Source organism: Notothenia rossii (genome assembly GCF_949606895.1).
Source record: "Notothenia rossii genome assembly, chromosome: 10".
Classification (NCBI taxonomy): domain Eukaryota; kingdom Metazoa; phylum Chordata; class Actinopteri; order Perciformes; family Nototheniidae; genus Notothenia; species Notothenia rossii.
This window is the reverse complement of record NC_136908.1, coordinates 7,691,923-7,715,585: the sequence shown is the minus strand read 5'-3', so window position 1 is coordinate 7,715,585 and position 23,663 is coordinate 7,691,923. Positions and strand designations below refer to the sequence as shown.

General features: G+C 41.5%; 1 protein-coding gene across 1 annotated transcript in view; it reads right to left on the bottom strand.

Annotated features, from left to right (window-relative positions):
• The window catches only part of csmd2 (CUB and Sushi multiple domains 2), a 266,993-nt gene that overhangs the window by 212,083 nt on the left and 31,247 nt on the right, over positions 1-23,663 (bottom strand). The window contains exon 3 of the mRNA XM_079654679.1: positions 13,947-14,059. Coding sequence (XP_079510805.1) covers positions 13,947-14,059 — 113 coding nt within the window. The remainder of the gene's footprint in view (positions 1-13,946; positions 14,060-23,663) is intronic.

Genomic DNA, 23,663 nt, shown 5'->3' with positions numbered 1-23,663 from the left:
ACTGCTTTCCATTTTTGTGAGTTCGCAAAGTCTACAAGGCATCTACAACCCTAACCTTTTCAAGGCTCTATCAAACAGCTACACGGATGACATTTACAGTTAGAAATACTGAGCGTCTGGGGGACTTGGTGAGCATAAGGCTTCCATCATCTGCCTTCCAATATCATGTAGCACAAGGCATTCACTGTAATAGTCTTTTCATATGACGGACATTTTTGACATTTGTTCCTATTTCTTCCAAGTGGTTTTCAGTGACGAAGAACAGTGTGCTGATATACATTTAAGACTTAGTATAATGTAAGGCTTAGGGAGCTTTCATGACAGCACAACATGGCAATATCCCACACCTACCCTAAAAATGCTAAATCATTTAATGTTACTATATATGTTTTCATCAAGCCCAACATCATGAACACTTAATGAAAACATTCAAGCTGATAATAAAATGAAACCTCAATTTAAAAGCTTACAACAATTTCTGAAAAAGAGACAGAAAGAGAAGAGAGAAAACTGGCTAGCATGCCAGCCTTAAGGGGCATCAGCCTCTTTGTTTTAACAGCTGAAGAAAGACCATGTGCATACATTTATTCATTCATCCATACAAAATCAAATGCATTCATAACATGCACAGTCTACAGAGCAGTCAAGGTAGTTAGACCGGAAACATCTACAATCAGAACAGCTGTAAATGATATCAAAGCTTGAATGAGATGCATTTCAGGCACTATTCTACCTTTAAACAATGTTTTGCAGTATGTTTTGAATGAATTTTAAAAACCCGATTTGTAATGTGGCTGACAGCAGCTTGAAACCATGTTGACATTTAAACTGTTCAAGGCAGCCTCCAGCCCCTGACCTCCTGCCAGGGCTCACTTACTTCACATCATACTAAGGCAATTTATTTACCAGGGCCCTTTTTCATTTCACTAATTCCCCCTCCTCGACTCCTCGAATCCTTGGTCCTCCGGTAGTGACCCGGAAATGAACTTCAGCGCACCATTTTGAAGGACATCTAATTTCTCTAAATGCACTTCGAGGACCGAGCGTCGAGGAGGCTCTCTGGAGGATATAACCGAGGATACCCTGATGGGTCCTCCACGGCTCCTCCGCGGATGCATTTCCGGGAACGGGGGAGGCGTGACGCACGGCCGGACTTATCTCAGCCAATCACAGCTCTGCATGCATCCCCTGGATATTATTTTATTAACTGCTTTCATCACGACGAGATGTTTACAGTGAGAACAGCTGTGAGGTCCGTGCAGAACGCAGAGCAGTGTGTATAATATATATCACTCAGGCCTCATTACTCTCTTTATTTGCTTTAGTTTAGTAGATATCTACAAAGAAAGAGTTGATATTTGTCTAAAACCATTTAGTGCTTCACATAATAAAATACACAATGGCTGTAGCCTGATGATATGCTTTAGGAGCTGTAGGTGCGTGTTGTACAGCGTGTAGGGGTGTGTTGTACAGTGTGTAGGTGCGTGTTGTACAGCGTGTAGGGGTGTGTTGTACAGTGTGTAGGTGCGTGTTGTACAGTGTGTAGGTGCGTGTGGTACAGTGTGTAGGTGCGTGTGGTACAGTGTGTAGGTGTGTGGTACAGTGTGTAGGTGTGTGTGGTACAGTGTGTAGGTGCGTGTGGTACAGTGTGTAGGGGTGTGTGGTACAGTGTGTAGGTGCGTGTGGTACAGTGTGTAGGGTTGTGTTGTACAGTGTGTAGGTGCGTGTGGTACAGTGTGTAGGTGTGTGTGGTACAGTGTGTAGGTGTGTGTGGTACAGTGTGTAGGTGCGTGTGGTGCAGTGTGTAGGTGCGTGTGGTGCAGTGTGTAGGTGTGTGTGGTACAGTGTGTAGGTGCGTGTGGTACAGTGTGTAGGGGTGTGTTGTACAGTGTGTAGGTGCGTGTGGTACAGTGTGTAGGTGCGTGTTGTACAGTGTGTAGGGGTGTGTGGTACAGTGTGTAGGTGCGTGTGGTACAGTGTGTAGGTGCGTGTGGTACAGTGTGTAGGTGCGTGTTGTACAGTGTGTAGGTGCGTGTGGTACAGTGTGTAGGTGCGTGTTGTACAGTGTGTAGGTGCGTGTGGTACAGTGTGTAGGTGCGTGTTGTACAGCGTGTAGGGGTGTGTTGTACAGTGTGTAGGTGCGTGTGGTACAGTGTGTAGGTGTTTGTTGTACAGTGTGTAGGTGCGTGTGGTACAGTGTGTAGGTGTTTGTGGTGCAGTGTGTAGGTGCGTGTGGTGCAGTGTGTAGGTGCGTGTGGTGCAGTGTGTAGGTGTGTGTGGTGCAGTGTGTAGGTGTGTGTGGTGCAGTGTGTAGGTGCGTGTGGTACAGTGTGTAGGTGCGTGTTGTACAGTGTGTAGGTGCGTGTGGTACAGTGTGTAGGGGTGTGTGGTACAGTGTGCGCGTAGATGCGACGGACAGACAGGTCTCAGTTGGTTTGGTGTCCTCTGCTTACTTTTAATCATTTGTAAATAAAACTTTTGGCCCGTAATTTCATTTCCTCATTGTAGCGACCAGAGAGAGGGGGGGGATATATCCAGTCTCTGATAGTGTTACGTTATTATGAGAGTGCTCTACTTGATTGATTCTGAAATTGTAAATATTTATATAAATATATGTGTGTGTGTGTGTCCGCATCTGTAGCCTGTTATTGTCTCATTATCCCGCATTGTGAATGAATTAAAAGTAAATATATAAGTAATCATGAACACATCTGTCCATCAGACAAAGGGCTGCTGTGCCTCCTGTCATCATTGATGGACGTCTCTTTAAAATGACCGCTCAGAGGAGAGGAGTTCTCATTTCTCTAACCGCCTGCTGCTTCCCCTCCTCTCTCCTCGGTTCCTCCGCTCGCATCTCCTGTGGGCGGGACTAAGTATCGAGGATAGGAGTCGAGGAGGGGAGTTAGAGAAATGAGAAAGGGCCCAAGAAATGTACTGTGGAATATTACATAACAAATATATCAAGGTACAGCTTTTTCATTTATTTATGTTTTGTAGTAGCGTAATTTTCGGACTATAAGCCGCGCCTTTTTTCCCATTTCTTTACCGTGCGGCTTATATAACGGTGCGGCTAATCTATGGATTTTTACAGCTAACGGCCACTAGGGGACCTCCTAAATCTATGGATTTTACAGGTTACAGTCCACCACCTTTAACGCTATGGGCTCTATGGCCGATCCGCGCCCCCCACCTTTAAGCGGCGGGCTGCGGCAGGAAAAGCTGGAGGCCGGAAAAGAGGGAGACAAGTAGCGCGCAAAAGTAAAAGTGGAACCGAGAGTGGTACGAGAGACAGAACGAGAGCAAGACAGACAGACATTACGAGAGCGAGACAGTTTGTCCCCGTACCACTGGTTGAAAACCACTGCTGTAGATCACTGCCGGTACGTGCGCTGGGAGCGCACCATTTAAGTTTGAAAGTTGAAAAGTGTGTGTGCCTGAAACCCTATGTGATACAGTACAGTTTACACAGCACATGTTCTGTAGCTACTATTGCACTAAATGGTAACACTTGAATACGTTATGCAAATATGCAACTTGTTTGTTGAAATGTTAATAAATGGGAGCTTCCTCTAACAGCCATCTCTTTCCCGACAATCCCCTCTGTGCACGAACCCTTACATATGGTAATTAAACATTAAAACACCTGCGGCTTATAGTCCAGTGCAGCTTATATATGGACACATCATTAAATTTAGCTGCTGCGGCTTATATTCAGGTGCGCCTTATAGTCCGAAAATTACAGTATATAGAGTCACAGCTCTGTTGACTTCAGTACTGAACAGTCATACAGCTATTGAAACTATCTGTAGTGATTTACATTTTAATGTAAACCTAATATAAAGTATTCTCTATTCAAACTCTAATACCCAACATCACCAAGCTCTCATGAGATATTTAAATCAAATTGAAGCAAAGTAAAAAAAACATAACAGAGGTCCCCTCGAGTAGCATGGGCTTCTGTATAAAAGATAAGCTTAACGCCAAACGCTTGTCTTCCACTGAATGCCACCCCAGTGTTCCCTTTCGCAATGTCACACCAGTGATGTTGAACTATAGTATGAGCCTTATTGCTTAAAAATCACACGTTCAATAATATTAATAATCTCTCTTGTTTCAATTCGTGCAAGGCTTTTGTTTTCGCCACAACTGCGTCCGACAGAGCTTAAGGTGGTGCATGCCTGTGTGCCCAACATAATGCCATGATAACTACAATAAGTTTATCAAAACAGATAGCGAGTGACTTGTAACTGGGGAAGCTAAATTCGTTTTTTTGTCTTCTTCACAGACAGCCGGTCCTGGTTTACCAATCAATAACTGTTTACCAACAGGATGAATATGTTGTACACAGGAGTGTTGTGGTTTTGGTTTATGCACAAACTGGTTAAAGTGATCATTTGTCTACAGCTAAAGAGACAATTTAGTCCCCGGTGTACCCATCCGAGAGAATTGGGTTAGCATCCGCCATGTTGTGTGCATTGCTGAAGACACATGCAGCCACTTTCCCAGTAAGTATCCGCAAAATGTTGCAATGTCAATCCAAACTTGCCACTGTAACATTACAAAACCAATGATTATGTGTGTTTCTTGGATTTGTCCACATAAAGCTTACTTTGATTTAGTTCATTTCACATGAGCCTGTGCCTGTTTAGACATAATAACTTAAGCTCTAGAAGCCCCAGAGTATATGGAGCAAAGTATCCATGCAGACTGTACTTTGAATGGCTTCTTTTTAAAAGCAAACAGCAAATTAGACTTGTGTTTTTTATGAATTGTTTTCTTTGCAACAATTATATTTGTTCCCATGCTGGAAGCCACTGGTCATATTTAATCAAAAAGTGGATTGCATTGTTTGCAGACAAAAAAGAAATCCATAAAAAGTGCATTTCTAATATTGCGAAGAGGCAGAATACATCAATTGAGAAGGACAGGAATATAACATGTCTGCAGAATGATGTGTAATTCAAAATCATTAAAACAATCCATGTCAATTGTTCTTTGGCAAACAATAACTCTTGCGCATCTCTCCCAATCAAAGCCAGTTGTATCAGAGCGAGCAGCAACAACATAGAGGAAAGTATCTCTTTGGGGATCAGCGGGTTATAAAACCCCTCAACCCCTCCCTTTAAATTACAGACACCGGCACACAAACAGGGGAATAATATACCCCTGAGTAAAGTGTGAAGAAGTCCCAGTGGGGTGAGATAGAACATTAGGACCGTAGAATTGGATACGTGTCTATTCACTTTCCTTCACTTCTGTCATGACACTTTCATTTGGCAAACGCCATGACTTGAGGGGACACGCCTCATTTTTCAATTAGGCACTAGACTCACTCATGCTTCAGTGCTTTCTCATCACCCTCATCTTCTCTCCTCTCTCATGCTTATAGGAAAGAGGGATGGAGGGAGGGTGGTGGAAGGGGATTAGATAGAGGCGCTATTGTAGATCAGCTGTGAGTGATGGATGCAGGAGAATGCTATGGTGCTGGAAGGACTCCCTCTGCTATGGAAGCCTGTTTGCGCCACAGAAAAAAAGATTAAAAAATCCTGTAAGTCAACATATTGACTTAGCAGCTAGCTAAGTCAATATATTGAGATAGCTAGGTCAATATATTGAGATAGCTATCTCAATATATTGACTTAGCTATCTCAATGTGTTGACTTAGCTATCTCAATATGTTGACTTAGCTATCTCAATATATTGACTTAGCTATCTCAATATGTTGACTTAGCTATCTCAATATATTGACTTAGCTATCTCAATATATTGACTTAGCTATCTCAATATGTTGACTTAGCTATCTCAATATGTTGACTTAGCTATCTCAATATGTTGACTTAGCTATCTCAATATATTGACTTAGCTATCTCAATATATTGACTTAGCTATCTCAATATGTTGAGTTATATTTTTTATTGAAACAATTATGTCAAATACAGAATAAGGCACATAGACATCAATGTTCATCGTAGAAGCGGTACAACTTTATATTAAGGTACACAAATTAACCATCAACTAGTTGTTAATTAACATGCATATTAGCATATTGGCTCTTTATTAGTCATTATAAAACACTTATTAATGCTTTATTCTACATGACCATATTCTACAAGTAATAGGCCATTAGTTGAGAGCTTTTCCTCAATAACCCTCTAATTAGTCCTTATCTATTGCAAGTAAGGAAGTTGTTGTACATGAGCTTTGGTCTTAATATGTTCTCCTCAATATGTTTAAATATCTCAAAATTAGATATTTCTATCCAATAATATGTTCCCTATTATAAAGTGAAGTCTTGTTCATAACCAATAAGCTAATTTGAATCTAATTGACATGAACAGGTTTCCTATTCTAAAGTTGCCTCCTCTTCACACTTTGTAAATACATTATAGCACACAACTACTGAAATGAACCTCAACAGTACATGAACAAAAGTAGGCTGACGTTGAACTATCTGTTTTATTAAAGGTGGGGTAGGTCATGTTGGAGAATCCAGCTCGAGTGCGCTAGAATTTAAAAATACACAGACGGAAAAAATCTACCACTTCCTTACAGAGCCCCTCCTCCAACACACACGAACGCGCACATGACCAATGAGGGCACGAGGTGAGTTTGTGCACAGATGGAAGGCTGACAGGCAGGTAGGCTATCCAGTTACTTTAGCCAGGCCGGCTCAGATGATTGGTCGTGCTTTTTACAGTACTACGGCTTCCAAAGATGACGTTTTTTTAATGATTTTTTGTCAAAGCACTTCAGATATTCATTGCTATCGGGATGTTAAGAGCATTCCATGGAATATAACAAAAACTGCATCTCGAGCCGGTTTCTCAAACGTACCTACCCCACCTTTAATGAACCACTAAAGAGAGGTTCAGACACATCCCAACCAAACAGTTTCTCCAAGGCTGAGAACACTATGCAGCCTGTACTTTTTAATAAAACTGATTTTTAACTGAGTTTATTTATTTGTGATCATACTGTGTGACCTGCTTGTATGTATGCTTACACAATATGTGCACTGTTCTCTCTGTACTGTCTCAGTGTGAACATAGATTAAACAGCCAGCCAAACTCTTTTGAGAGACAGGGAATGAGCAGCCATGCTCCTTTATTGACTTATTTGCAGTCCACTGAAATTCAAACGGAGTGAAACTATAAAAAAAGAAGTGACAAGGCACTTAATGATCTCATACATGCAAGTGTAACATACACAGATTACTTGTAGAATATGGTCATGTAGAATAAGGCATGAATAAGTGTTTTATAATGACTAATAAAGAGCCAATATACTGCTAATATGCATGTTAATTAACAACTAGTTGATGGTGAATTTGTGAACCTTAATATGAAGTTGTACCGCTTATATGATGAACATTGAAAATACACGCCTGCAGCTTGTAAAAAACGCTGCGGCTCGGCTGCTTACAGGAACACGCAAGCATGAACACATCACACCAATTCTGGCTTCCCTCCACTGGCTTCCTGTCCATTTTAGAGTTCATTTTAAGATTGTATTGTTTGTTTTTAAATCGCTTAATGGGCTGGCCCCTCATCTCAGACCTTCTGGGCTTTGAGGTTGGCTGATCAGCTGCTGCTGATAGTCCCAAAAACTAGGAAAAAGACCAGGGGAGACCGAGCCTTCTCAGCGGTAGCCCTCAGGCTCTGGAACGACCTGCCCCCCATGTCAATTTGTCGCCCACCCTTCAAACGTTTAAGTCCCGCCTGAAGACCCGCTTCTCTTCGCTCGCTTTCAAGTCAGTTTGAGCTATGTTTTACGACATGTCACTTGTTAGACGCTTTTATCCAAAGCGACATACATACTCAATACTGTGGACAATCCCCACAGGAGCAATTTGGGGTGAAGTGTTTCAGGGACACAATGAAATGCTGACTGCAGTGGGGTTTGAACCTGTGACCATCTGATCCCCATACCAAGGCTCTATCCACTGTGCCACACGCCTCCTTTAGTGATTGTTATGCTTTTGTTTGGCTGTCCATAGCCCTTATGTGCCTTTTTATCTATTCTTATGTGTGCCTTTTATTTATTATTGTAATATTATATTTTATTATAATGTTATGTCTGCTGTGAAGCACTTTAAAACCCTCTGTTCTAATATGTGCTATATAATTAAAGTGGATTGGATTTGAACATTGATGTCTATGTGCCTTATTCTGTATTTGACATAATTGTTTCAATAAAAATAAATATATCTAACTCAACATATTGAGATAGCTAAGTCAATATATTGAGATAGCCAAGTCAATATATTGCGATAGTAAGTAAATATATTGAGATAGCTAAGTCAACATATTGAGATAGTAAGTAAATATATCGAGATAGCTAAGTCAATATATTGACTTACAGGATTCTTTTTTCCTGTGGCGCAAACAGGCTTCCATACTCTGCTGCTCCTTTACTCACTTAAAATAAAAATAAATGCTCATCATGAGACCTATTGTCACACAAAGCCTCCTGATTTAGCTTCTTTTTAGCTACCCTTTTCATAATGCAGTTCTACCAACATAAAAAGCATTTATAATTCACATTAAACTCAGTTGAGGATCTTAGATATACAGTAGCCATGAATCTAGGTTTGCAAGGAAATAGACACACGCAAAACTATTTTGATAAATGTATTCTAAATTAACTTTGTCCCTGTTACAGACACCTGCAGTGACTTAATGCTGAGGAGGCAGGCGGCTTGAATCGTGCGGGAGAGTTGGCTGTGTTTGTTTTTTTTTCGGCTGACCCAGTTTGGAGGCACATTGAATATGCAACTAAGACACAGACGGAAGAGAAACTTGGCGACACATGCCTGGATAATCATCGAGGTACTTTAATATTCAAGGGAGAGGGAGAGCGCTTGATAACGAGAGGAAAGAGGGAACAAAATGTGGGGGTCATGGAGGTTGATATTGGTGATATAGCAGAGAAAGGGGAGAAGGGAAAGAGAAATAAGATGGAGAGAAGTCAACGCGGTCGTGCAATGGATGCAGTAAGACATGAAGAGATAGGAGTCTTCTCTTCCCAGTAGATCATTTCAGAAGCCCTGCGAATGTTTCTAATCCCCTTTGCCCATGTTAGCCTCCTTCTCTATAGCAACCGATTAAAGATGAATAAAGTGTTTGGAAGGAGATGAAGAACAGAAAGAGGAGAATAAGACGGTGGGGGGGAAAAGGGAGTCTGGTGGTTGCTATGGTGACGAGAGGGGAGAGATTCCAGAGTGGTCTCGGCCATTACACAGTGTGTTGGGGAGATGGACTGTGCAGCACTTAGGCTTATTGCAGAGTGGTCTGAAACAGAAGAGATATCTAATATAGACTAGATGGGCTCACACCAAAATGGTGGATGGTAAAAACAGTCCCTAATAAAAAAAAAAAAAGCCTGTGAGTACTGAGGTTTTACTGCCAAAAGCTGTGCTGAGAAAAGCCAATCAGGATCAGAAGGAAAAAAATGCATTTAACCCATTTTAGAAAATGGAAGGACATCCAGAGAGCAAAAGCCTCACATACAAACCAGCAGACATCCGCACAGAGACACAAATGTATGCACATACGTGAACAAAGACATAATCAGGGCTTCATTGATTCTCTCCTAACACAGCCAAATAAAACCACTCTATTATAACAAAGCCAAGAACAACAGTTGTCATCTTCGGCTAGGGAGTGGGTCGTATGGAATGAGCAGGCACAACAACAGCTTAAGATGGGGGAAAGCTTGTCCTGTACAACCAGCCAGAGATTAAGCAATGGTGTAATATAAAAATGATTGGCTCCCAAAAGTCAGGCTGGTACCCAAAAAATCCACAATGCTATGTTTCCTGTGAGGAGTAGAGGATTGATGATGGATAGATATAGATAAATATATATAGATACTTTAATGCCCACTAAATTACATACAAAGTATTCTTATTCATATTAATGTTTAACATCTGTAGTTCACATATTCATTTTATCCAAGATTAAGTTAAAACATTTGCAAATTGAAATATCTTGTTGCTCATTTCGACCATTCAAACCATGGCAGAGACGTGACACAGCTACATCAATGCTGTGACGCAGCTGATCAGCATCCTGGGTAATGCCAGCCTACACACAGCTGTTCATTCTTAACTTTAAAAGTACATTCATCATAAGTTAACTCTACAAGAAGTTGACATAACAAACTCAACTTTCATTGTTTTCTGTGGGGACTGGAAACAGCGAAGGGGAGTCTATGTGTCAACATTCCTAAGGAATATAAATAACAATGGCTGTTATCTCAGAAGTGAGTTTCTGTAGAATTATATAATGTATTTAGTTGTGTCGTTTTTCAACTGTTTTTTTGATAAAAAAAGGGCAACATGTGCAGCGAAGAGGACAATGACTGGCCCAGTGCCACGTTGTTTGTTTATGTGTATCTTTGACTCAAATGGAGCGTGATAAAGTGTGAATGCAGAAAACTCCAACTGAGCAAGGGGGTAATGTGACATGCAGAGCTCGTGCTAAATGGAATCCGATTTGTAATAATTTACTGAAGGGGTAAATTCAGGACGATTAATGTCAGTAACACTAAATCACCCACAGATACTGGTAACTTCCTGAGCCGATACACAGTGGGATCTCTGATTGTGTCCAATCTTTGGTCGTGTCCCCTGCTGACCACTGTGCACTTCTTCTAAAAGCAAACTAATCAAATCAAAGCAGCACAGTGGCTCTATGCCAGTTGCTTCTGGTCAAACAGACTTCAAACAAAACAGCACAAAGCAGTGTGTCAGCTTCTGTGACACCTTCCTGGTGTTTCTCTGCTGCCTGGGTAGTTGAATAGAACAAAACTTCACACAGCTCCTGCTCACAGCAGGTTTAAGGCGGCCAGAAAACACTGAGAAAAGGAAAGTATCTATTGTGTTGTAAACTGGGCCAATTTTATCATAAAAGTTTGTTAAAACAAGGTCTGGTTAAAAAAAGTATCAAAAAATGGCATAACATAAATATTTGAAATGATGATTTACTATGTAATATACACCATTACCCATGCTGCTCTTACCATCCAGCTGATTATAAGCCTCATTAATTGTAATCAGTAACCAGATAACGCAGGTCTAGCTGCTGGATGGAGGTGTATTATCTCTGCCTCTGTTCCAGGAAGCCGTAGCAGGATTTCAGAGGCAGAGGGAAGTTAAATAACCCCCGTGAGCCATGAGGAAATTGCCAAAGAGGTTCATAGGAAGAGCAGAATACAATATAACAGAACAGAATGAAGGGAAGTAGAAAAGAGATGATGTTTCGACTCATTTGAAGAAGTGTGCTAAGATTCATGTGTGTGCTTATCCTGTGTAATAAAGGCCAACTGTGGGTGGTCCGCCATCTATTCAGTGACAGTGACCTGATGCTGTGCTTTGCATATCTCCTGTACTTCTCACTCTTCAATTAACATTCACTCTAACCTACAGGGCAGCACCACATGTCAGTACAGCGGGCCTCTCTCTTTTCCCATGTGACATGGGTCATTGCAGTTGGTATCACCAGTGCCATGTTAGGTGTGTGGCAGGTAATTATGGCTTTGCACTTATCTCCCCAGTTTCTCAACATGTTTGATATGCCTGAACTAATACCCTTGGTGTGGAAGATAACACAAGAGTAAAGATTTTCATTATTTGACCATTTGAACTTGGCCTTGTGATTGAACAGCAGGTAGTGCACAATTGAGAGACAAGTAGTAGCTCAAATAGTATGTTTTCAAACTATCAAAATAGTACTTACTTACTTACTACGTTAGATCACTAGTTGCCAGTTTTCAAAACATGTTTCTTCAAACATATTTGAAGCAAGACGCAGATACATCATCCAAGGTCAGAAGCTAGACAAGTCTGACAAGTATATTTTCACGAGTGCCAAAGAAAGCCACAATACCCCAATTGCCTCCCAGTGGAGTTAACAAACAGTCTCTGTTCTTTTTTCTTACGATTCATCGAGTCATGCAATGTGGTCTTAGGCCTCCAGAGTCCCTTGATGTTGCTTCCCTGAGCCACATCCCCACATTCACGATGTCTCAAAAAGAGTGTCAAACTCTTGTCAGGTAATTAGCCTAATTAGTCATTCTCTTGTATATCTTTCCCCTCCCTAAGCTTGCCTTTTCCTCCTGCGTGCATCTGAAATTTGCCATCATTAAAATCATCCGGCCATGGGTCATAAAGCATTCCGAGTCACCATGATAAAGGTTCTTCTCCTGGCCTGGGAAGAGAGATGATAACCTAGCTGGATAGAATGGATTTAAAACGGTATGATAATACAATCAGTTTGGTGCACACAAGGTCATTTGAACCAGAACTCTAACCAGAGTCACTGTGTACACCATGTTCTCTCCTTCCCGCTTTCTTTTATCCTTTTGTTAGAATATTTGAAAGATTCTAGCTCAGTAGCTCTAAAGCCATCAAGCTATGCTGCTCTAATGGGAGTGGCTGAAAGATCCCGGCCTAATTATTGGCATTACTTACTGACATAAGAGCAATTATGAAGAAAGGAATTCAAGGAGATTTAACTTGAATATCAGTCACAATCGCTGAAGTGACTTATGAGGCTTTTTCCTCAAGTACTTGGTGACTTGTTTTCCGTACGGCAGCTGCACCGCCCTCAATCGTAAGGTTTTACAGAGGGTGGTGAAAACTGTACAGAACATCACCAGGACGGAGCTGCCATCCATGGAGTACCTTTACTCCCAGCGGCTCAGGAAGAAATCCCTCCGGATTATAAAAGACCCTCATCACCCCAGGATCAAACTGTTCCGTCTGCTGCCGTCTGGCAGGCGGTACCGCAGCATCCGGACTAAGACCACCAGACTCAGGGACAGTGTCATCCCAAAGGCAATAAGACTGCTAAACAACTGAACTGCTGAAACAACATCTGTGTTAATCACCTGAACTGTTGAAACAACATCCATAACATTCATCTGCTACTTAGTAATTATTTATCTATTTCTCTAATATATCATTCCAATAACTTGCATATAGACAGGGCTGCACATAACTGGTGCGCAGGTGCACATGCGCACCCCCCGCCAAAAAAGAGCACCGGATCATTTGATAAAAGGCGCATTTGCGCACCAACATTGAGAGAGAGAGAAAAGAGATTTGAGAGAGAAAAGAGAGAAGAGAGAGATAGAAAAGAGAGAAAAGATAGATGAGAGAGAAAAGAGAGAAGAGAGAGAGAGAAAAGAGAGAAGAGAGAGAGAGATAGAAAAGAGAGAAGAGAGAGATAGAAAAGAGAGAAGAGAGAGAGATAGAAAAGAGAGAAGAGAGAGAGATATATTTGCGAGTTGCATACGAACTGGTAAGATAGCAGGGTTTCCCACATAGACTTTACTTGGGCGGGCTGCCCAGGTATATTAACGGCCGCCCAGGTATATTAACGGCCGCCCAGGTATATTAACGGCCGCCAAAGTATAATTCGCGAGCTATTTAGGTTTAATTGTTTTAATCCGTCCACGAGCACGACGGCATCTGCGATCCCTCGCTCTACCCCTCGCCATCGCGAGAAGGGTCTGCTTTCTGCGCTCGGCACAGTAACCCTGCTGCGTGATCACTAGCGCACCTCCCCCCCCCCGTTCATAAAGTCAAGTACCCCTCAAAAGGTCCGGTTTATTTCATTTTAAGGATGTGCACAAAGCAACATCTCCAGGTGTACCTTTGAGAACCAGGGCGAAAAGGTTATGTGCACCTCTGCATACTGTATAGACTCTTATTGCACTATCTTTCTTTTTGTATTTACTTTTTACTTGCACTATATTTTTCTGTTTATCTGTGTGATTGTGTTGCACTGTCGGAGAAGCCTGTGACCTAAGAATTTCATCGGGATAACTACACTGTAGCTATGTTCGTATGACAAAATAAAGAACCTTGAACCTTGAGGAAAAGATAGCAACGTGGTAATCTTTCATGTAACACAAAACAAATGATATGAAAGTTGTCTTACCTTCATAGACAGCCTTAAATCCCTGTCCACTGACCGCGTAGTCAGACAGTAGCCACAGTGTGATCCTGGAGCCTGTACTCACAATGGGTGAAGGCAGCTGGAACCCTGATAACCTGAGAACAAATGGACAGAAGGACAATAACGATCAAAAAAAAAAAAGATCCAATCAACAGCACAGTTGGCCGCAAGGTCAGGTATGAAAACCACTTTCATCAAGCCAGATGTTCCCTTCAGCATTCAAAGATAACTTTTTTTGTATAATGAGGCAGTGAATCATCCACAAATTATTAAAAGGTCAAGACCTCAACAGGACAGCAAGTCTCAACAGATTTCTCTTAATCAGCAAAAGACAGAGTATGCAATCATGTTTCCGAAGTAAATAAGAGATAAAAATAGTCTCCAGTGTGAGCTGAACAAATAGTTATACAGACAACAATCATAACAAGGACGGACTCTGAGTCAACAACCGTTTCTAATAACTAAGGACTTTTGGATATGGAATTTAAGTAGAAGAGAAACAAATATAATTACTATTTATGTGTGTAGGTTATCAGAAATGGTCAAGGTTATCTAAGTATTCAATGTTTGTTTTAATGTTGTATTTCACTCTAAGAATTGTATCAACACTTTTTTCACCACAGTTCTATAAACCAACTAAGTCATGTGGGCATGTTTGACCTAGTCTTTAGTAGGTTTCCATTTTAAACTACTTCATAACACTTGAATCAGCATTAGGACTGTGACTCACCTGGACCTAAGTTTATCAAAAATTTAACTTTCATTCTATTTATTAGAACAGCAGAGCCTGTGATGATTTGAGCCTGGTGAACATTGATAAGAGAAACGTTTAATCACATTCCTACAGGTTTAAAACAATATCGTTCTTCAAAAGAAACTGATTCACTTCAAACATATTTGCCCTGATTTTCTCCCTGGATGGCTTTGGTTTAATCAGTAAAACTGCAGAAAGCTTTTTTTCTATTTCAGCAAAAACATACGTTTACAGTGGGGATTATCTGAGACGTAACAACTGATTAGTACACTTACAAAATCCAGTAAAACAGATGTTCAAATATTGCCTAATTAAATTATGTATATAAAATGTATATGTATTTTATGCAATGAGGTGTTTTTCTTGGATTTGGCATGCATCTTAATCAGCTTTTATTACATTACATAACAGCTTTCAAACACAGGAGAGGACACATGCTAAATGAATCCATACCACATGTATCAGCACATATTGGTTATGCATTCATGAGCTTTGATGTTGAAACCAAGAAGCATGACGCACAGAAGCCCGGTGCACAGCGCTAAAATAGTGCCTATATTACATTTTAAATTACAATGTTTATGTGCAAAGGCACTTCTTACACAGTGAGCAAAAAGATAAAAACAAGCACTGCAAATCAGTGTCCTTTTTAGTTGAGTTTGATCATTTTATCAGTGTGTGTCCTTTAGTCTGTCAGTCCCTAGTGAAACAAGTGATGTTTGTTTGTGTTCAATTCGGTTTTTCCTGCAACAAAAGGACAATAAACTAAGATCATTAATTTGAGTGTTTTGACGCCAATTGCCCACAAAGAAGAAATTCATACATAACTTCAAAGTGCTGCTTTGAAGATAATTCTTAGTAATAATCAAGCTATCAGCATGAAAGGAGAGATAAAAATGTACCTCGACATAAAAAAAATGTGACAATGACCATGTGCTAAGTATACGCTGCTTAAATTGTTTAATTGCCTTTCCAGGTATTTCTCCAATGTTCTCAGCAAACCGTATCATATTACATTTTCACGTTTAAATGGTCAAATCCCACACACACCTTACACTCCCTTATATTTCCTTTCATTTGGCTATAAGGTGTCATTATATTAGACTTTTCTCGGAAACTGGGAATAGGATACTATTAAGACATGTGTCTTTCGGAGAGTTTTACGCATGAAAAAATACATGCTGTGATGTAACTTATAATTAAAGGAAATAAGAAGTAAAAGCCATACGTTAATTTCAAAAGGTTACATGAAGCTTACCTTCAAATCAATTCAATTATTATTATTAGGATAATTGTTTATAACGCTAATGCGTATACATACAATTTAAAACAAATTTAAAATGACGGTTTTCCATACAGGGTTACTTGAATTGCACACGTTGCAGCACATTCTAGCCAGCCAACATAACACAATAATGTCTTCAATGTAACTACACGACAACATTTAACTTGCCTGTTGTCTTGTTACAGTATCCAACTCTGCAGCTAGTGAGTTACCGATAGGCTCTGCAAACGAGATACTGTAAAAGTATTTAAGTATGTGGCTAACCAATTAGCTAATGCACTCAGATAGCCGTGTTCACGACAAGCTAGCTCAAGCTAACTCACGTCACGCACCACGCAGTATGTTAATCAGAGCTATTAGCTATGTGACGCTAGCAGTGGCGTCTCAGTAACTACTTTTTAAATATTTAATTAAGCATGTCACTTTAAAAATGCAAATGCTATTACCTCTGGGCAAGGAACTCCTGAGCTTTGTTGGATGAAGCTCGTTTTTTCAATGCATTCAATCATAAATACCCCAGCAGCAAAGGTCAGGACTGGGAGCTTTCCACTCCAACAGCTAATGGTCAGTACTGTCAGAGGACCAGGGCCGTTTATTGCTATATTAGGCGGACTGTGGATGCATAGGGCCCCCGCGGCCTCTAGGGGGCCCCCAAGCTGAAAGTTCAGGTCCAGCCTCAATATATTTGGGGAGAATTCAAATGAACCGTCAGCTAAGCCCCCTCCTGTGTTCGGTGAAGCATTATATGCTTACAAATCAAATGTAGGATATAAACACAACTAAACTGCAATGATAGCAAAGCTATGGCTTGTGTTTGTGGGGTAATAAAGTCCAAATCATCGTTGGGCTGTCACCCAATGAATGACCTCTGAGGAAGATGAAAAATGTAAATTAAACATTGTTAAGAAAATGCTGCATCTCTTGCATTCATTGGAGGTAGAGCAGCCTTATTATTTACCTTTTTAATATACTTTTTTGTAAGTTTCAATTGCTTGGTTTTCGTGAATTTAGCCAGTTTTCCTCTTAAAGTGTAACAGATTGATGGATCTCCAGAGATCATCTTAAAGCCCTGGACACACCAAGCCGATTTTGGCCGTCGATGGATGTCAGGCCGACGATGAGCGTCCTGTCGCCCTACTCAGATTGGTGTGTCCCGCACCGTCGTGTCTTTTCGACACCTTTTTGGCCGAAATCGGTAGGTTTTCAGCCGAAGGCTGTTGGTCAAATAAATCACTCTGATTGGCTGTTCAGCTAGATAATCAGTGCATGAGAAACAAAACGGAAGTGAGGGACCCAAACAAACGATTAAGAAGGCAAATCTGAGATCTCATTTAACTCCAGCTCTTGACACAGGTTCAGGAAAGCCCCTTGAGCCTCTCTCTGTAGAGTGACAATGGAACGCACACACTATTTGTTGTTTGTTTATATCACGCAGTCTGTTCTTCTTCTCTCGGTGTATCACGCAGTCTGTCTTCCGGTTGTTGCCTCTTTTGAATGACGAATACACACTACCGCCGCCTGCTGGTAAGGAGAGTTATTGTTACGCACGCATGCGCAGTTCGTATGTGCTACTTGGCCATCGGCTGAAGTCTTTGCGGTGTGTTTCAGTGCGACTGTTGGCCAAGACGCAGGAGAAGTGAGGCGACACAACAGGTCTGTCTGTGTGAGTTCTTTGGTGTCAGCTTGGTGTGTCCCTACTTTAAGGTTTCGGAATCCGCCCATTGTAGTTTGAAAAAAATAGGGCCTCCAAACATCATCTTCTATAGGGCCCCCAAAAAGCTAGAAACGGCCCTGCAGAGGACATTAGTGTGAAGGCTGGTGTCACACGTGGTTCAACACTGATACAGTAGTATTACATTTTTCAATAGAACTAGTGAAGTACAAGTAACTCTGACTAGTGATGGGCAAATTAAGCTTTTGTGAAGCATCGAACGACTTGGGACAATTGTGTCGGAAATGGGTTCATTTCTCGAAACTTCAGTTACAGCGACCTCTCCTGGCAAAGTGCAAGGCTGCAGTGGGTTTAAAGTATCTTTGCCTTGAAAACTATTCGATGCATACACACACTAAGACTGAATATAATGTTCTATTTACAATTAAGGATTGATAATTGTGTGTATTGCGTTATTGAGAAGAGAGTGCTGGGAAATGTGGCATTGGTTGGGTGTGTTTGTGTAATTATGGCAGGGGGTGAGTATGGGGAACACTCAAAGATCTTTATTGAGGTAATTATTATGCTTATTTCGTATTTTTCTAAAGGCATTTTTTTGGCCGGAGAGAGCCTTTTATCAGTTACTGTATAGCATTAAAGTTGAAAAGCAGGCATTGATTAAAAGTTCATCCAGTCAAGGATTCTAACCAGTTGCGCAGAGGACGTCACCATAGGCGGGCCGACGGCTCTATCCACTGACAAACGTTTTTTGGATACTCATCATTATTTTCTTTGTTCACAACTTCTCCACATTTTGAAGTGTTTCCCGAGCCAGAACGACCTATCTTCCTTCCTGGCTTGCTCTATAATGATCCAATACAAATGCAATACCAACAACAACAACAAAAACGCAGAATACGACAACAACCCTGTGAAGCTGACCGTTGAGCGGCCCGACCAAGCAAGGAGGCAGAACGTCCAAAATACAACCCGGTGTGGGCATTTATTACTCACGGGCACATGACACAGCCTCAATCTCGCTGTTCACGTGAGCACAGTCACCAGCCACAAGGATCTCACACACCCAACAAAACAGGAAACACAGAGCCTAAATACCCACACTAATTAACCCAACAAGACACAGGTGAGGGGGGAGGAGACAACACAGGGCACCAGGTGAACACAATCAACAACAATGAAGCTACACAACCCGTAACGGAGGCCGAGATCTATGGGCCCAGAGATCACCTCCTAGACAAACCCACGCATCGCGCATTGTTTAGAGCGGTTATAAAGTGTTGAAGCGCTAAAATTCAAAACTGTTTCAACCTGTCATCCATCAGAATCGAGACGAGGCAGTGCATTGAATCGCGTGATTGGACCGATTGCACCATTTGGGATGGTCGTGTATATTGGTCATGTATATTGCAATGAGAACTTTTAAAATCACAAGTCCCAGTTTATACAATTATGAATCTCAAAATATAACAATGTTTTGATTTCACAGATCAAAAAATCTTCTAGAATAACCCATTAAAGTTGTCGGTTGTAAAACTGATTTCCAGAGCTAATTGCAGACAGAATTAATATGTTTGGAGAAATGTAATAAAATACTATAATGACTAGTTTGGAAAATACAACCTCTGAGGGACTTATAACAAATGTACTTAAATGATGTTGGAAACAACAAGTAATATACTTTTGATTAATGAGCCTTGTCCTGCCAGCTTTCAGCAGTCTTCCAGGTTCTGCTATTAAATCTGTTTAAATCTGTTTGCCACCCAAACACTGGCATTACTCACATACAGTACGCGCACATAGCATAGGCCTACTGATACAAAAAAACAGGTGTCTTTTGTTTATTTGTTCCCACCACCTCATCTGTGCATGTGACAAAGTTGTTCACCTTTCTTTTAGCTCATCGTTAAAATTCCCATTTCCAAGTGCCACTTTAATTTTCCTTTTTATGCTCCCACATGTGCACTCTCTCTCTGCATGGATGTACACCACTTTTTACTATCTATGATATCCCTTTAACTTTCAATGTGACAAGAGGCCTCTGTGTTTCATCTTATTCTTAAGTACCGCATTAGAGGTGGGGGGAAAAATTGCAAAACACCAGTGCAGGAAAAATGAATTAACCAAAAAGGGATGAGCACTTTAATATATGCATGATTTCACTCCTCTCTCTGAGATTGTCACTGTGGGATATCAGCTAAACGATAGGACACATGTTCATGCAAATCGCCCCTTTGCTGACCACAAATTGAGTTGGAAGGCAGCCATCTTGGTTCAGCAGCGCACTGCAGGGAAGGGGACATTGATAGAAGGTATGATGGAGGGGCAGAAAAGGCAGGGAGGGAAAACGGAGGGATTTTGTCCGCATCCAAATCATGATCATCCGGGTTTAGCCAGATACAGCCCTAAATCTTTTTGCCAAGGCTAAAAGAAAACAAAATGAATACTGTCAGAAAACACACAGAAACTGGCTTCACATGCGAAGGGAGATTAAATATTGCAATGTGATATGTGCCGTGCAGCCGCTATTGTGAAAAAGCCAGCTGGGGGATTGCCTGTTATCAAGGAAAAGATGCAAGATATGATTGCAACCGAGCAATACAAAATATGTCTCAAGTGAGTGGTATATTGAAGGCGGGAGGGACAGAAGAAGACAGAAAGTGAGAGATAGAGAAGTTGAGAAAAATTGCAGTTATGGGAATTCATGGGCTGTTGCTTACTTGCTATTATATGGAAAGCAGCGTAATCCTTGAAATGTTGGCCTCTTAGGAGAAGAATAGGTGTAGGTGTGCATGGCTGCACCCGCACTTAACAGTATATGCTGTATAGTGTTTGCATAAGCGCATGTGTGTGTACATGGAAAGAGCAGAGGTCTATTAAAGGGCCCATGTCATGCTTTTCCGGTTATTATCCGTCCCCTTGTGTGTTATGAAGGTTTGTATGCCTGTAAACGGTCTGCAGAGTCACAAAGTACACCCTGTAGCGAGTAAAACTCAAACACAGAAAATACCTGTCTATGCTGGGGGGGGAGGGGGGGGGGTGGCAGGAGCTCCAACAAGTCGTTTAGGACAGAGAGTGAATACACATACTATACAGAGATGCTGTATGAGAAACCAATGTGAGTTTGGAAAATTGCACAGTTTAAATCTATTCTAGTCTACCTCAACAATGGAAATATGATTAGTAGAAATGGCCATGACATGGGACCTTTAAGAGGGCTTTCCACCTGACTGGCCTTAGCGTCATCTCAATGAAGAACCTCTGCTTCCAATTATCCCACCAATACCCATGGGAGCGAGAGAGGAAGAGACAGACAGAGAGGGTAGACAGAGCATTATGTGCAGAATGATGGCTATATAGGAAAAGAGTGGAGATATTGTAATGAGGATATGACAGTGTTGAAGAGCAGGTTGAGGGAGGGCAGAATATGAAAAAGGAAAGAGGTGGGAGAAACACATCAGTATGTGGGAATGTAAAAACTCAAAAATTGAGCCTGTTTGAGCGAGGATAAGTCACGGTGAAAAAGTCCTTCATTAGGCTCTACAGCTAGTCAGGGATTCATGCACACACACTCACGTGGACGCACACATGCAGTTTAATCCATTTGAACATTTCTGTTCGCGAGAGCGTTTGTGATCCCCCCAAAATATATGCGTGTTTACAGCTGTAAACAGACACAGACTAAATCAGGTCATTCGTCCTTTAATCATATTCACTCTGTGTGTGTGTGTGTGTGTGTGTGTGTGTGTGTGTGTGTGTGTGTGTGTGTGTGTGTGTGTGTGTGTGTGTGTGTGTGTGTGTGTGTGTGTGTGTGTGTGTGTGTGTGTGTGTGTGTGTGTGTGTGTGTGTGTGTGTGTGTGTGTGAATGTTCTCAGGGTGGAAGGTAAAGCGCTGATACAGCTGATTTTCCCCCAGAAGGAGGGAAGAGGGAGGGAGTGGGGGGGGGAGAGAAAAATAGATACAGCAGCAAGATTTTGATGGCTGAGTGGAGGGGAGACATCAGCCAATAAATGATGGGTGGTAAGCGAGAGATGGAGAGAGAGGGCGTTGAGGTGCAGAGTAAAGAACTATGTGTGTATTTCATGTGGTTTGGTGTGTGTGTGAGTATTCTTTCTATAGGACCCCTTGCAGCTATAACTTGTCACTGGTCAAGGCCGGGGGACAATACTCTGTGCTCTGTAAGCTCTAACTCTCCACTGACTGCCGGGGACTTTCACTTCAACAGCAATGCTGAAAACTACTTTTACCCACAGTCACTGCAGAGAACTCAAATGGTTCCAAATCCTGCTATATGTTTTCTGCAAAAGGAAAATGTTCTTCAATTGTTTAATGAAGCTGTTTATGTTCTTGCTTTTTTTTTTTATTGATGCAAAAGAATGCGCCCCCTAACTGTTGCCGCTCAGTGTGTCCGTCTCTATGTATGACTCATCGCTATACTACTCGGAGTGAAAACAAGCTGACCGTGTAGCCTAGTGGAGGTTAAAATGCCACTCCATTCCCACACCCATGATTTGATTCCTCCAGCTAATAGGAAGACTTCCACAAGCAATTAGAGCGCATATCTATCAGCCTTCTTACCCTTTCTTTTTTGGGTAAGCTGTAATGTACCGCGTCACTTTGCCCAAGGGCGAGATCCGGCCTTGATGGAGTTTTATGGTTAGCCTTCAGTGCTTTCAATTTCAGTTTAAAGCCCTGTTACTTGTGTATTTTAACTGTTCATATTGCACAGAGAAAATGAAGCTCCACAACAAAACAAAGAGGTAGCAATGGTTTGCAAATCTCGTTCTATACACAGCTTTCCTGCAGATCCCACAACCCAAGACGATTTGAAAGACTGGCATCGCTTTCAATAGAGCAGGCTTACTCTTTATGTATAGCTTGTGAAGAAAGACGAGCGGCAGCATGCTGTTGCTCGTTAATATTCATACGTGTGTGACTTCACAAGGTATTTGCGCATCGCGGTTGAACAGCAAGGGTGGGAGAGCCACTCAGATGCCTCTGACGCTGAGTGCTGATAGCGAGATAATCAACCGCAGTCAGCGCCAACTGAGAGACAAACCGCAGTGAAGTCATTAACAAACCAACGTCTCTAGAGAAATACACAGAGCGACAGTGCGGGAAAAGGAGGCTGATAAAAGGGAAAGTGGCAGGGAAGGTGAGAGGTAGACTGGGAGGAGAATATATTAGCAGTGATTTGAGGAGATTCAAACAGATGAAATACTCAAGAGAAAGTAGAAGCCGCTAAATAGGTGTGTGTGGCAAGTGCAGAATAATGGAAAATGAACTTCTAAGTGTAGGCAGAAATAAGACTGAGATAGAAAACCAATGCAAGGATTAAAACACATAAATAATTTAGGGTGTCAGAACAGTGATAGAATGCCTTACCGGTGTTCATTTTTTGCCCATAAAAAGACACAGGACTGATTATCTGCCATTTGCTGTGCATTATATATAAAGTCATCAGCAGCTTGAATAAAGGATATGTGTCTGTGAATAAGTAGACGAGTTTTGAAACACTACAAATGGTTTTACAAGAGATAAGTGCTTAAATTATATCCGTTTTTTTTTAATGTTGTTCTACATAAAAAGGCTGATGTAATATATGGAGTTATGGCTTACACACACACACACACACACACACACACACACACACACACACACACACACACACACACACACACACACACACAAAGAGGCCGTGTGGATTCAGAGTCACTCATGCATACACACAGCGGGCACTGCTGCATGTACATTAAATCAGTTTTGCTGCTGCGATCTTTTCATCACACACACACACACACGCACGCACACACACACACACACACACACACACACACACACACACACACACACACACACACACACACACACACACACACACACACACACACACACACACACACACACACACACACACACACACACACACACACACACACACACACACACACACACACACACACACACACACACACACACACACACACACAC